The following is a 15279-nucleotide window of genomic DNA, read 5'->3' as shown; positions in this document are numbered from 1 at the left end:
CTTCCTAAGCAAAATGCATTCTTACTTTTCAGCCTACCCTTGTTTAAACTTTCTATAGGATTTATACTGTTGACTACCCTCACTTTCTAGATTTTCTTTCCTTCTTTATTTTAAGCTTCATTGCTTTTTCCAAGATCTCCTTACCATTCAAATCTTTTTGGTTCATCTTCCTCTACTCATCTCCTAACTTTATGTTTTCCCTGAAATTCTGTCCCTAAACCTGGTCTTTTCTTTTATATATCAGGGGCATTGTGGAGTGTCACCATAGTACATATTAAGAAGTCTTCAATTCAAATCCTACCTCACATATTTTATAGATTTATAACTTTGAACAATTCATTCAATCTCTCCAGCCTCATATTATTCTTCTCTAAAAAGGGAATAATAGCTGTAGCTATCAAAGAGTGTTAAAAGGCATGAATGAACTAATTAGTTTAAAGGCATGTTTTAAATTCTTATTCAAATGTAAGCTATTTATATTAGCACATTTCTCTCTTTGAACCTTTCTAATCTTCTTATATGTGGTTTATTACCTTCCATGCATTCTGTGATCCAGTTATATTAGCCTATTTGCTGTTCTTTTCATCCAACATACTAGGCATTTACCTCTGCTGTCTCTCATTCCTGCAATCCTCTTCCTCCTCATGCACTCCTCCCAGACATCCTTCAAGACTCAGCTCAAATCCCATTTTCTGCAATAGGCTTCCTCTCTCCACCTGTAATCTTCTCTCTAAGGTTGTCTTCTATTTACACTATAAATATGTTGTTTAAACACAGGCACATCCTTATCTGCATGTTGTCTCCTATGTTAGAATGCAATATACTTGAAAACAAATATTTTGCCTTTCTTTGTATAGCCTGAGCCTAAAACCTAATAGCTAGTATTTAATACATGCTTGTTCATAGACATTGACAAATTCATGCTTTCCTATATCTTCAATTACTCTCTCTAGGTAGATGAATAACAAATCCCTATATTCAATCTTGAATTTTCTCCTGAATTTGAGTCTTGTCATTTCTACTACTATTATTTCTACTCTGATGTTCCACTGCTATCTAAAATACTATATGTCCAAAACTAAGCTCGTTATCTTTTCCCCTAAACCTGTACCTCCTCCCAACTTATTTGTTTCTTTTTTGTGAATGTACCATATTCCTAGTCATCCAAATTTAAAACCATGGCATCATCTTTGACTTCTCTCTACTTCACCCTCCAAATGTATGCCAAGTCCCATCATTTCCATCCTGGAATCCTTATTAATACTCTACCATACCACTGTCATATTAGTATCATACATTTTTTTCAGGTATTTTCTCTTTCCTCTCTCTTCTCTCTTCCTCTCTCTGAATTCTGTCTAGTTGTCTGTCTAATATATATATATGTATATATATATATACATATATATATATGAATTTACTATATTACTTAATATTTGACCAAAGGAAACAAATTACTAGGCCTGCTTCTAAAAGAGATCAGATAAAAAAGAAAAGGTCTCGTGATAAAAATATTTATAGTAGCTATTTTATATCTGCCTTCTAAGAGGTATCCCATCAAATGGGAAATGGCTAACCAAATCATGGCATATGAATGTCATTGTGCTACTATATTGTCTTTTAAGAAATAATGAAAGTGGTTTCAGAGAAGTCCCAAAAGTCTTATTTAAACTACACAGAGTGAAAAGAGCAGAACTAGAATAATTTATGCTATAACAAATATATTGTAAATGAGGAATAATTTTGAAAGAAATAAAATCTCTAATAATTGCAATGGTCAACTTTGATTCCCAAGGATGATTCAGGATGCTACTTATCTCCTGAATGAGAAATGATTAACTAATGAGATGCATTTTGGGTTATGGCAAATATTAGAATTCATTTTGCTTGATTCTGTATAGGAGTACAAGAATTTTATTTTCATTTTTCTAGTAGGGGAAGAGAAGGGGGGAAATTAATGCACATTAACTGAAAAAAAATTTTTGGAAAAGAAAGTATGCACGCTAAAACTAAGGATAACCTTGGGGAAATGGAGGATTTTGTCAAAGGATTTCTCAATTCTCAATGAAATGTGTTTGATGATAAAAAAAAAAGAATTTTTATCAAAAAATAAAAAAAAACAAAAATCCAAGATTGGTACCTAAGAGATTAGTATATACAACAAAGAAAGTATAATAGCAAAAGCCATGACAATATATCCATAAATAAAATCCTTTACTTTTGAAATTGCATAGACAGGCAAAATATATAAGTAATCAATTTACCAGATATCCTAAACATAATAACAAATTTGGCCTTGTATTTCTGACACTTGATGGAAGAACTACAAATGAATTATAGATCTAGAAAGGAATACTTTGAATAGAAAATAAGGTGGGTAGCTATAGTAGCTTTGTATTTTAAGTAGATATGCTCTTGTGAAAAGATACACAATTCAAAGGGAAAAAGAGTAAATAGTTTCATGAAGATCAATAAAGAAATAAAGAAGAGATAAAAGGGTAAGGAATATATCTAAATAGACAACCTAAATAAAAATGAGATAAGGGTTTTAAAAAAGAGATCACAATCACAATATGACCACATAATAATGGGGAACTTCAACTATTAATAGCTATCTCTATACCAAAAGCAGAACAGCTGAGAGGTTGCCTTAATGGAGATTTCATCCTTGTACTTCTTATCCCAAACAGAGAATCAGGAATAATGGATTTAACTTGCAGATCTGACACTTTAAAATGAATTTTAAAAAAGAGAGAGAGAGAAAAAAAAACTTTCTAACAATTACAGCTATTCCAAAGTAGAATGGACCTCTTAGGAGAATGGTGGGATTCTCCCTCATTAATGTTTCTTTCAACAAAAGTTGGATGATCTCATCATAGCTATGTTGTAGAACACATCATTAGACCAGGTGAACTTTGAGATTATTCCATTTTCAAGTTTCTTTGATATGAAAACCAAACTGGGAATACAACAGAAGAACATACTATATACTATATAAGGAATGGGGAGGAAAGTGTTCATTCTAAGGTTAATATAAAAAAATTCTTAAAATGATTAGAATTATCCAAGAGTAGAATAGGCTGTCTCTAGGCAGTGAGTTCTGCTTCATTCAAGGCCTCATAAAGAGTTTGGGTCTTATAAGGGGTATGGTGGAAGAGAACCCAAGTTAGGTAAAGGCTAATTTATAGGTCTTTTGAAGTTCTTTCCAAACCTGAGATTGATTTTGTCATAATTTATTAAGAACTCAAAAATACCAGGTATTTATTTATTATTTTTGATCATGATATTTATTGAGCAAATGCCTTCTTTATCCAGTTATAATGTTACCAGATCAATCCTTTTTCCAGATTTACTTCAACATGTTCCTATAGAATCAAATGTATTCATAAAGTTCTAAAAATATTTTAATAAACAGCATTGGTAAGCTAGCAAAAAAAAAAACTGTTACAATTTAAGGCAGTTCCTAAAGATATAAGATAGCTAGTTAAATAAATTTCCATCCAATTGCCATGGCAACTCTTCCATTTTTCACAAAATGAAGAGAATTAGTTTATAATGAAGAGGCTAGGAGAAAAAAAAAGCCTTCAAGTGTTTAGAAAAATGTATTGGATGTGTTCTTAAACATCAGCTATTTCTTTAATATATTTTGAACTGTTGCACTACTTTACTTATCTCAGTCATTCACTATAGACCCCCAAAGTCTACCAATGTTAATCTGAACTGCTGGAAAGTTAGTTTAAACTGATATGAATATATTTATAAAATATATCTACAAAGCTCATATCGCAATCATTCTTATACTTACATTAAAACACGCCTAGCCAAAGGGACTGTTGTTAGAAAAACATTAACAAACCAAATGAAAATTCAAAATAATCTGCAATCAAATTCCAAGGATAATTGAAAATTATTTCACTCTAATTTTCCAACTACCTGCTGCTACTTCAAAAGTAATTTAGAGTCTTGTACTATTCCATCCTTTTTTATTATTTTTATTAAATATACAAAAAAGAAAACTAGAGACAGTTAGGGACAATATTCAAATACTTTTATCTTAATAGATAATATTTAAAGGCTCTAAAAATGATGATGGTGGTTATCGTAGTAGTGATAGCATTTATATTATGTTTTAAGGTCTTCAAAGTACTTTGCATATGCTTTATCATCTTATGCTCACAATAATCCCTGGAGGTAAAGTGCCATTATTTTCATTATTTTATATAGATGAAAAAACAGTGCGAGAAAGAGAAAGAAGTTAAGGGATGTGACCAAAGTCACATAGTTAGTAAGCATTAGAGCCAGATTAGAAATCAAGTATTTCTGAATTCAAGTGCAGCATCCTATGCACTGTACCATTTAGATGACTTGCAAAGGGTTATAAAGTAGAAGAAAGCACAGGATTTAGAGCTGGAAGATGTAGGTTTGAGCTCAGCCATTAACTACCCCTAAGACTTGGAGAATACCATTTAACTTTTCTGAATGTTAGTTTCCACATATATAAAATCAGGGCCTTTGACCAGATGCCACCTAAAATCACTTTTAGCTTCAAGTGTATTATACCTGATTCTATGGCATACAAATATAAATATTAAATCCCCCCCAAAGTGGGCAATCATACATTTTTATTCCTCTGGAAAATTAAGCAATGTATTTATTTTTGAATCTATTTTAAGCCAACAACTATCAACATGTAAATGATAACCCATTGCAAAGAAAAAATATTTATAAGTTAAAAGAATTGTTAAGAAGTCCAAGATGACAGACATCTCTATAACAATTTTTAAATGAAAAAGTAAATATTTATTTTCCCAAATTATTCTAACCTAGAATATTATTAATTCTAAATTATATAGAATTAAAGTATTATGGAATTCAACTAAAACAGGATATTATTCTTTCTTCTGTATTGCAATTTTATTCACATCAAGTTGCAATGCATCAAATCTTAAATTAAAAACAAGAGGAAATTATATGAGGAAAAGAGAGCTCCTTTGAAGGACATTCACAATAATTCCCACTACTCCCACTATGTAATTGTTCCATTGACCTTTAATAAGAGTGAGAAACTCTTCATGTTTTATTCTGTTTCTCTGTATATCAATCTTCAGAGTAAGCAGCAAGGTGAACAAGAACTTATGCTCTTCATACAATCCTCGAGCGGCATATTTATAAACCTCATAGGTCATGTGTTCAATAATATTAGCAATTCTCTTGCTTGTAATTGGACTCTTGACAGACCTACGAAAAAGAACATTTAAACCTGGTTTATTTCACTGCCCTTTTCAATTGTCTACTTTAAAAAACAAAAACTTCTCCAATAAAGAATAAGTAACCTTTTAGAACCAAATCTCATTTCCACATATCAAGAGTATCCAGGCTGCCCATTACAGTAACAACAATTCTCTACAACTGAAATAACATGAAGCATCTCACCTTTGTCCAAGTCAAATTAGGTGTTGTTTCTTTTGATAATATTCTGGTAATTCTAATGTATGAAGATTAATTAGAAGCTAAAAAAACACATTTCTTGAACATTTTACAGTGTTTTATCTGCATATTCAATGTCAGATCACAGTATATTAGTAAATTAATTAATTTTTGGAAGGTCCTGAAAAAAGTAACTAGTTTAACTCTTCTAAGACATGAATTATATCTCTAATGTCCATGATAAATGCTCATTAATTGCTTATATATAATGTATATATCTATATATATGTATGTGTATATAATATACATATATGTATATATAACCTGACTATTAAGACAGTCTACTACATTTTGGGACAGTTCTAATTATTAGGAAGTTTTTCCTGGTAGTGAGCCCTTTTGCCTCCCACTAGCAAGAGTTGACTTTTGGATTCAAAGAAAAGAAATCGCTTCTCTGCCGGCTCCCCATATTGAATATGTGTAATTGGAAATCTGTTAACCTAAAAACTGCATTTCCTAGGAGCCCATTGACTTCCTGTCATTACATACTTTCTGTAGACAGAGGGATAAAATTCAGTGGGATTCCTGGTCTCACCCTCTTTGCTTCCTGGTTTGTGACTATGGTGGTAAGTGAGGTTTTTTAATAGGTTGATTAGCTATGGGCACATTTTTTTTTTATTTTGCTACCTTTTCATTCCTTTACTTTTAATGATCATTTAAAAACCTCTTAAATATAATATTCTTATTATTGTACACTAACTTTAATTTTTACAAATACCAAAGTAAAAATAAATAGCAAAGACTTCAAAAGATCTCCTCTAAGCTGTCCACATCTTTACAAAAGCACTCTCACAAGGGGGGACATTGTATTAGCAAGGAAATCGTATTAGCAAGAGTTGTGAAATCTCAAAATCTTGGTCAAAATATATAGAGCCCTTAATAGCCAGAAACTCTGGATAAATGACTATTAAAATATACACCTTTTTGTCAAGAAATTCATTTTATGGTTCATAGTTGAACCTTATCATTTAATAAAAAAGAGTAGGTCATTGGATCTTCATTATCTTCCCACCATTTTAAGCTTTTTAAATGATATAAGGAACAATTTGGAGACATATCCTTAACAAAGATGGAGTACTGTCTAAGAACAAGCAATTTGCTTCTTCTTTATAGTTTTAATGAATCGTCAAATTATTCTATCGGATGTAGTTTTTCTAGTCTCTGCTTGACTTCTTTTCCTAATTAGAAATTAGTCCAACTATAAAACTGTGCATACCCTTTGATCCAGTAATGCCACTACTGGGTCTGTTTCCCAAAGAGATAATAAAAAGTAGAAAGGATCTACTTGTACAAAAATATTGGAATTGAGAACTGAGAATTGGAAATTGAGGCGATGTCCATCAATGGGGAATGGCTGAACAAAATGTGGTACATGTTGGTAATGGAATACTATTGTACTATAAGAAATGATAAGCAGGATGATTTCTGAAAAAGATGGGGAGATCTGCAGGAACTGATGCAGAGTGAAATAAGCAGAACTGAGAGAATATGGTACACAGTAACAGCAATATTGTACAATGATTATCTGTGAAAACTCAGCTATTCTTAGCAATGCAATAATCTGGTTCAAACCTGAAAGACTTATGACAGAGAATGCTATCTACCTCCAAGGAAAGAACTGTTGGAGTCATCTTTCATAACAATGTATTTATGATAACATTTTTGGGGTTTGGTTATATAAATGAGTGTGCTCTTACAACAATAACCAATATGAAAGTATATTTTGCATGACAAGAAATTTTTTAAAAGAAAAGAAATTGACCTAAACAGTTCTGCTTGTCCAGATCTTTTTTTTCTATTTTTTACTGACAACATGGAATCTAGAAACCCCAAACTTGTAGCCTAGTAAGATCTGATGAACCCCAAGTTTTAGGACTAGCTTCTAAGTTAAAGACCCAAAGTTTATACTTTTTCTCTGTTCCTGTGAGAATCTACCCTGAAGGGAATCTCAGGCTAGCAGTTTCAGACTAAATAATGGACCCTATTGTATCAGAGACCCTTTCCCAAGAAGAAGACCCATACCTGGGCAGGGACCACCATTGTAAGCAGCCCCTTCTCTTACACCCTAGCTGCTAGCTATGACTCTTTTCTCAAGCTTGCCTATATTCTGTCAGTGTAGTTTGAACACTCTCATTTCCTTGTAACCATTGTAATAATCATCTTTCCCTTCCCCTCTGGGTCCCCCAAATGGTATATAGGTTCTCCAAATTCTTTTGTTCCTTGGAGTCATCATCTACTGGGATAGCACTCCCGGGGATAATGTCCCCAGAGTCCAGGGTGTAAACCCTGTAAAAGTTGTGGCACCAGACTATGAGGAAAGGGCCAAATATTGGACTTATCACTATCCTGATTAAATAGTGTTTTTTCTTACTTCTTTGGTAGTTCTGTGTTATTTCCAAGTTAACATTACTAACATGTGATATGTACTTTATTTATCTACATATATCTTTGAATAGGATGATCATGGATTCTGTCTTAAATATTATTTCATCTATAACTATTTTAGCTTGTTTTGATATTTGAAGTGCATATACTCTTTTCCCTTAATTTAATCATTTGATTTTGTTACTTCAAATTGATGCACAATGTCTTTTGTCTTCTGTAGTTATCTTAAGAACCATAATTAGGAACTCAGGGGTATGAAACAGTGAGGTACCACCAATTATTCCTAACTCTGGGAATATTGGGGGGAAGGGGAAAAGAAATCAATGCAGGGCTGGTGTGAGGAATTCACCTTGGATTCTATTCTATAAGAATGTATGACAAAAAGGAAGAAGCAGCATCTGGTGGTTTTCTGCTTTAACCTGTTATTCTTGCTTAGTGATAAACTGATTTTTATGCCTATGTTATCTCTATTCTCCAGGAATTTTCTTTGGCTGTTCTCCACGCCTTTGGTGCTCTTCTTAGCATCTCTTATTCCTGGTTTCTCTGGCTTCTTTAATCCCATCTAAAGTCATATTTTCTACAGAATTTAGGTGAATCTAGCTTGTTTGTATGCAGTTGTTTGTTGTCTCCCTCATTAGATTATCGAGTCTTTGAGGGCAGAGTTTAGCATAGTACCTTGCAAATGGTATTTACTTACTAAAGACTTAACTGACTTTGCTGACTGGTTGCATGTTGTTGCTAAAGCACTTCTGATAACTTCAGGTGACTAGTCTTTGGAAAGATTAATAATACTGAATTTTTAGGCTACTTGATAAATCTAAAAATAAATTTGGAGAACTAGAGAAAACACATGTGGCTGTTCTCAGTGATCCTAGCCTGAGCTCTAAGTTCCAGTGGTAACACAGCTTCTTGTCAGTTTTCTAAGACAGACATGCTTTTATTTCCTTGTTTAGGTTTAATGCCTGATTTCCAGGTTCTAAATACTTATTTAAACTTTGTAAAAAATTTAAACCCAATAGGCCATTCAGAACCATTCATAAAGGCTACATGCTTGTAATTAAAATTGCCAAGTAACCACCAGGACCCAAAGATGTAAAAATTCAACTCAGCTTCTTGTGTGTAATAGTACCTGGCCAAGGAAAGGTCAAATAACCCCAGAAACTGCCGCAGTGAAGTCTGATACATCACATTAACCACACTCATCTCTGTGATGAGGAAATAGAGTATGCTTCCCCTTGTTGCCACTGGTAAGGGAAAAAAAAATAAGGTTGTACTTCATGAAAAGGGAATAAATTACACATAAAAATAGATAAGCATAACTTTGAATAGAATAGAACAATTATTTTGATTTGCATGCCTAATGAAAATCAAGCAATACTTGCCACTAGATCATAGCAATATGAATTTCTTGTCAATTTATTCCTAAAATACATGGTTCATGGTAGTCATTAAAAAGTACAAAAACCAAAATTATTTTTCAGTTGTGCTTTTTCCCCTTAGAATATCCAACTCCTTAATAACTATATAATTATCATCTCTTTTTAAGAAGGGAAAGGAAATGAGAGAGACAGAGAGAATGAAAAAAGAATCCAAAAATTCCCATAGAGTTTCTGCTCCAGGGCTTAAGATGAGGCTGTTTTAAAGGTGCCAGGGTAGAACCTGTCTACCAGTCATGTCTTAAACTTCATAATAATTATTGATGGTTTAGTCTCTAAAACTAAAGGGAGCAGCCCCCTGGCTACAATGACAATTGATTATTCTTCATCTCTAAAGATATTATATATAGGGTCAGTGTATTTGATCATTCTTCTAAGTAGTGGAGATGGTGTCTCCCATGGCTCTATCTTTTCCCTAATTCTCCCTGTGGCCAGGGGTAATTATTTTTCAAAACAGTTGGTTGAGGTAGAGATGATTTTTATAGTCACAGAATGATGATACTGGAAGACCTGCAAATAGAGCATGCTTGTGTTATTGGCCTCATCAGGACAACCATCTAAACAATATGATTTTTGGCCTTAGAAACAGTAGTAGAAACATGGTAACTCTTTGCTTCTCAGTTTGCAGAAAAGCACAAAAAAATCTATTTTCTTTTGATGACTTGAAAAATGTGAGGAAATTGTGTGATTGAAGGGAAAGAACAAAATAGGAAAACATTTTATAACAAATTTTTCTGATAAAGTTCTCAATTCTCAAATACAAAAAGAACTAAGTCAAATTTATAAGAAAACAAGTCATTCCCTTATTAATAAATGGTCAAAGGATATGAATAGGCAGTTGTCAGATGAAGAAATCAAAGCTATCAATAATCATAAAAAATTATTCTCAAGCACTCTTGGTTGAAGAAATGCAAATTAAAAGAACTCTGATGCACCACCTCATACCTATCAGATTGGCCAGTATGACAGTAAATGCAAATGACAAATGTTTGAGGGAATGTGGCAAAATTGGGACACTAATGTATTGCTGGTGAAGTTGTGAATTTAACCATTTTGGAAGGTAATTTGGAATTATGCCCAAAGGACTCTAAGAGAATGCATACCCTTTGATCCAGTAATACCACTACTAAGTCTGTATACCAAAAAGCTTTTGTTTTTTTTAAATAGGAAAGGACAAGTTTTCACAAAAATATTTATAGCTGTTTTTATGGTGACAAAGAATTGGAAACTAAAGGAACATCCTTCAATTCGGGAATGGCTGAACAAATTGTTGTACATATTGGTGATGGAATACTATTGTGCTACAAGGGATGATGAACAGGATGATTTCAGAAAATGTCAGAAAGACCTACATGAACTGAGCCAGTGAAATAAATAGAACCAGGAAAACATTGTACACAGTAACAGCAAGACTTGGAATGATTAAATGTTATAGACTTTGCTAATATCAGGAATACAATGATCCAGGGATTCTGAGGGACTTATGACAAAGAATGCTATCCACATCCTGAGAAAGAACTGTTGGCGTAGGACTGTAGATGAAAACATTTGATTTATTACTTATTTATTTGGGATTATGTTTGGGGGTTTTGGCTTTATAAGATTATTCCCATATAAAAATGAATAACATGGAAATATGTTTTGCATGATAATACATGTATAACCCAGATGAATTGCTTGCCATTTTGGGGAGGCAGGAAGGAAAAAGGAAAAGAAACAATTTATATCACATAAATTTGGAAAACTTGTGTGGAAATTTGTAATTAAAATTAAAAAATAATAAAATTAAATTTAAAAAAGAAAAAGAAAATGTTGTGATAGAGTTTTAAAAATTCATGCCAACTTTTTACTTCAAGGAACTACAGACAGACACATAAAAAAATTCACCCACTCTTAAGAAGAAAGCTCAAATTGATGAGGATATTTCCAAAATGAAACCCCATAAGAAAAAGCCATTATATTAACTTACATTTTCAGACACCTTTATATACCTTGCTTATTTTCATTCACTTCCTTTAACTCCCCTTTGTCCTCGCTTCATGTTTCTGTGACATTTGACTTTCATTATGAAACTCACCAGGCCTATATTCCTCCCGGGCTGTGTTAATCTGTATTTCTGTCTCAGCAGAAATCTCAAGCTTCTGTGTCACTTCTTCTGCAGTCTTTTTAGTATTATTCAGCACAATAATGAGACTCTCATCTTCCACCAATGACCCTTTTGTACTTGTCAGACGATAAAGCAAATTGTCCTCCAACTCTTTCATCTTTCTTTTGTTTGCTGTTACATCTTCCATAAGATTAGTTCTTTCCTTTTCCAGTTCCTGTTAATTTTCATAAATACAATTTTTCTTTCTCCAAGTTAATATCCACACAGAAACAGCACACAATATTTGTTAAAGACCTTTAGGAACTGAATCTGAATATACCCAAGTGTCAAAAAAGGATAGAGTACAGACCTCAAGGCAGGAAAAACCTGAGTTCAAATCCAGTCAAAGACACTTATCTAGCTATGAGACCTGGGGCAGATCTCTCAACCTCTATTTGCTTCAGTTTCCATATGGAGAAACTGGGAATAATAAGAGCATTTCCCAGGGTTGTTATTAGGATGAAATTAAATAATTGTAAAATACTTATTTTAGTCCCTGGTGCCTGGCATGCAATAAACAATATATAAATGTTATCTATTATTGTTGTTGTTTTTGTTGTTATTGTTAACTGTTGAGGCATATGCTCTAAAGCCAAGGTGTCAAATTCATAGTTTCTGGTCATATAAGGCCTGCAACACTGCACAGTTCTCTGGAACAATAAAATATAATTAAGAAATATTCCATGAAAAAGTAATATATATATATATATATATATATAATGTTAATTTGTTGTTTTCTAAGTTGATATGCATCCTGCAAGTTTCATCACTATTTGTCTTTGACTGCACTAAAATACTAACTTCAAATAGTGTCTGCTTACATTTTGTTTCACTCAGTAAAGAGATATATTGCTAATATAGAGTATATAAATTTATTTCACATCCCAATGAGTTTGAGTAAAGAACCACCTTCTTGAATTTCAGGAAAACTTTCAAATTGTATATGCCTAACCCTTAGCCTTGTAAGAGTGTAAAATAATTAAATGGCAGAAAGAGTTCTATAGAAATTGTAGGTCAAAAAGAGTGATAGAAAATGAGCACTAGTTAATGCCTCCTATTCTAATTGCTTTGCATCTTCAGGAATGATGAAATCACTATTACTATAGCAATTCCTATTTCAACAGGAAATATCATAAAATGAAAGTGAAAAAACAATATTTTATTTTCCTATTTATTTCATTTACTATCTATTTCAGAGCATAGTGAGGTCAATGGATTTATAAGAAGACCAAGGTTCAAATCCCAAGTGTGCTACTCATTAGCCATGTGTATGATGTTGGATGAGTCAATTTACTTTCGTTCCCTAGGATTCAAACTCCTCATTTGTAAAGCAAGGTGGTTCAACCAGATTACTTCTAAGATCCCTTCCTAATCTAAGTCCTTTGAAAATAAATATTTTTTTAGATCATAAAGAAGTTGGAAGGAATCCTCAAGGACATCTAGTTATTACCCTTCATTCTACAGATGAGGAAATTGATGCCCAATAAGGTAAGGATTTTTATTCTTTCAGGTGGTAAATAAAAGGTTTATAACTCTTGATTTGTTTGATGACAAGTCAAGGACACAGCCTTTTATAATTTTGTTAGCAAAAAGATATTCCCTCTTAGACCATATCCTCCATAGATCAAATTGCTGGTTTTCTCTTAATAGATTTAGGAACATTTCCAAAATTGGTTAAGCTTTATAGTCAAGAAAACTGACTACATCTTAGAGAGGGAGCATGAAGATTGATGACCAAGAATACATTTGTAATATTAATTCTCTTTTTTTTAAATAGCACATAAATGGACCTTGCAGATGTGTGCTTCTACAAATGACTCTTAGCTACTCACCAATTACTGATAATGGTTAAAAGAATTTTGGAGTATTTAAATTGATTTTATTGGATCCTATATTTGAAGGAAGGATGGTAATAGTCCTCCATTGGGGGAAATTCAAAGGACCTAGACTAGAAGTGATGACAAATATGGATTATGATCCACAGACTTATAGGAATCAGTAATATATTTAAATTGGCACTTCATTTTAGTTCATTCCATTTCAATAAGTATAAGCACTTACTATATCTGAGACTCTGACCTGGACACTAAGGATACAAAATAATGAAGAAGAGTCTTCATTTTAATGGAACTTACATTTCTTCACTTATATTAGGGAGTTACAACAAGGCCATAGATAAGTGAACCTTATTATTTGATAATAAACAAATACAAGATAATTTGAGGAGAGAAAAAAAAAACCATTAACAATTGAGACTTGGGGATAATCTTAAAGAAAATGAAAGATTCTAAAAGGCAAGAGTGAAAAGCTAGTGAATTCTAGACATGCAGGATAGACTCTGCAAAAGGAAAGACTTGAGATAGAATGTCAAGCTTAAGGAATACAAAACAGGACTGTTCAACTGAAATATATGAGAGTAAAATTAAATATTTCTGGGAAAGTCGATTGAAACCAGATTGAAGAAGTCTTTAAATAAAAGACTAAGACTTTTGTTTTCTCCTAGTGACAGCAGAGAGCCTTTGAGTATTTTTGAGTTGAAGAATAACATGATTAGACTTCTGCATCAGGAAGATTATCTTGACAACTGTGTGGAGGATGAATTGAACAAATTGGAAGAAGGGACAGTAATTAGAAAGCTAATGCAATAGTCTTGCCTTCTGGGGCCAGAGAGACACTGTTCCATCACATATTAATCTCTGAGGTTGGCCTCTGCCTACAGTTATGAAGTCAGAGTGATGCAATTCCATCACACAAGTCCATCAAGTACTCTGATTCTAGAAATGACTGACCAGAATATATCAAAGAATTCACCAGTTTGGTGAAGTTTAATAACGACATTGAAATTTATGGGTAAAGAAAAACCAATGAGATTCCATTCTGAGAGCCATGCCTGAGTTGGGGTTGCCTTGAGGTGGTAGAGGCATACTCTCTGGCATGGGATACACTTCCTGCTACCCTTAGTCCTTTGTGCCTTTAGACTTTGGAAGGCTACTGTTTCAGAATAGAGAGAATACTATTGGTATGGACAGAAATTATTGAGAACTGACTGGCAAATTGGTGAGGTCTGAATTGTAGCTACCTGGGTCCTAGTTTCTTCTTACAAGCTACAAAAGAAATTATTCCCCTCCCCCCCAATTCTGATATGGAATGTGGGAAACTCACTATTGTCCCTGTTAGCTTTCTTCAGAACAGAGGATGAAGAGAAAGGAGAAACATTAGCTTGACCTTCCTAGCTACAGTCCAAAAGCAATTTGTGCTTATATTGTTTACTTTTATGCTTTGTCATCCTATGTAAGTCCATTTTCTTGACAAATACAAAGTTTGGTGGCCACCTTCAGCCTTGATTTTGTGATTAATGCTAGCTTAGAGAAAAAGAGAGATCTTGTAAGAGAGATTGAATTTTTTTAAAATATCAGAAATATTATCCTTCTTTCATCAGAGAGTTAAGGTAAAGATGAGGGGGTAAGTGGCACACAAATCCAGTTTGGATTTTGCATTAGTAAGCTGTCCCAGAAACTGATTTCCCAGAGCAAGTCAGTGAAGCCCTTGAGGCAAATGAGAACCTAGAAATGATAAATCACAGGTGGAGTGGCAACGCAGAATCAGTAGTACTAACATTATGACTAAATATAACTTTCTCCTACTTTGACCATTGTTCCTAAGTATACCAACTTGGAGGTATGAGTCTGCCATCCCTCTTCTATGTTATAGCCCTTTAAAAATGTGAAAATGACTAATGTATCCTTTCTTAGTTTTCTCTCCTCCAAGTTAAGTAAACCCATTTTTCCAATTGATCCTCATTTGTCATTATCTCAAGAAAAATCAAAT

At 33.1% G+C, this 15279-nt stretch overlaps 1 protein-coding gene across 1 annotated transcript in view; it reads right to left on the bottom strand.

Annotated features, from left to right (window-relative positions):
* The window catches only part of DNAH5 (dynein axonemal heavy chain 5), a 439069-nt gene that overhangs the window by 50305 nt on the left and 373485 nt on the right, over positions 1-15279 (bottom strand). Inside the window, exons 66-68 of the mRNA XM_001372730.4 lie at positions 11383-11626; positions 8999-9113; positions 5045-5235 (exon numbers count right to left, since the gene is read on the bottom strand). Coding sequence (XP_001372767.4) covers positions 5045-5235; positions 8999-9113; positions 11383-11626 — 550 coding nt within the window. The remainder of the gene's footprint in view (positions 1-5044; positions 5236-8998; positions 9114-11382; positions 11627-15279) is intronic.

The sequence above is a fragment of the Monodelphis domestica genome, chromosome 3, assembly GCF_027887165.1.
Source record: "Monodelphis domestica isolate mMonDom1 chromosome 3, mMonDom1.pri, whole genome shotgun sequence".
NCBI lineage: Eukaryota > Metazoa > Chordata > Mammalia > Didelphimorphia > Didelphidae > Monodelphis > Monodelphis domestica.
Note: the sequence above shows the minus strand (reverse complement) of the source record. Positions and strands in the feature narration are given on the sequence as shown.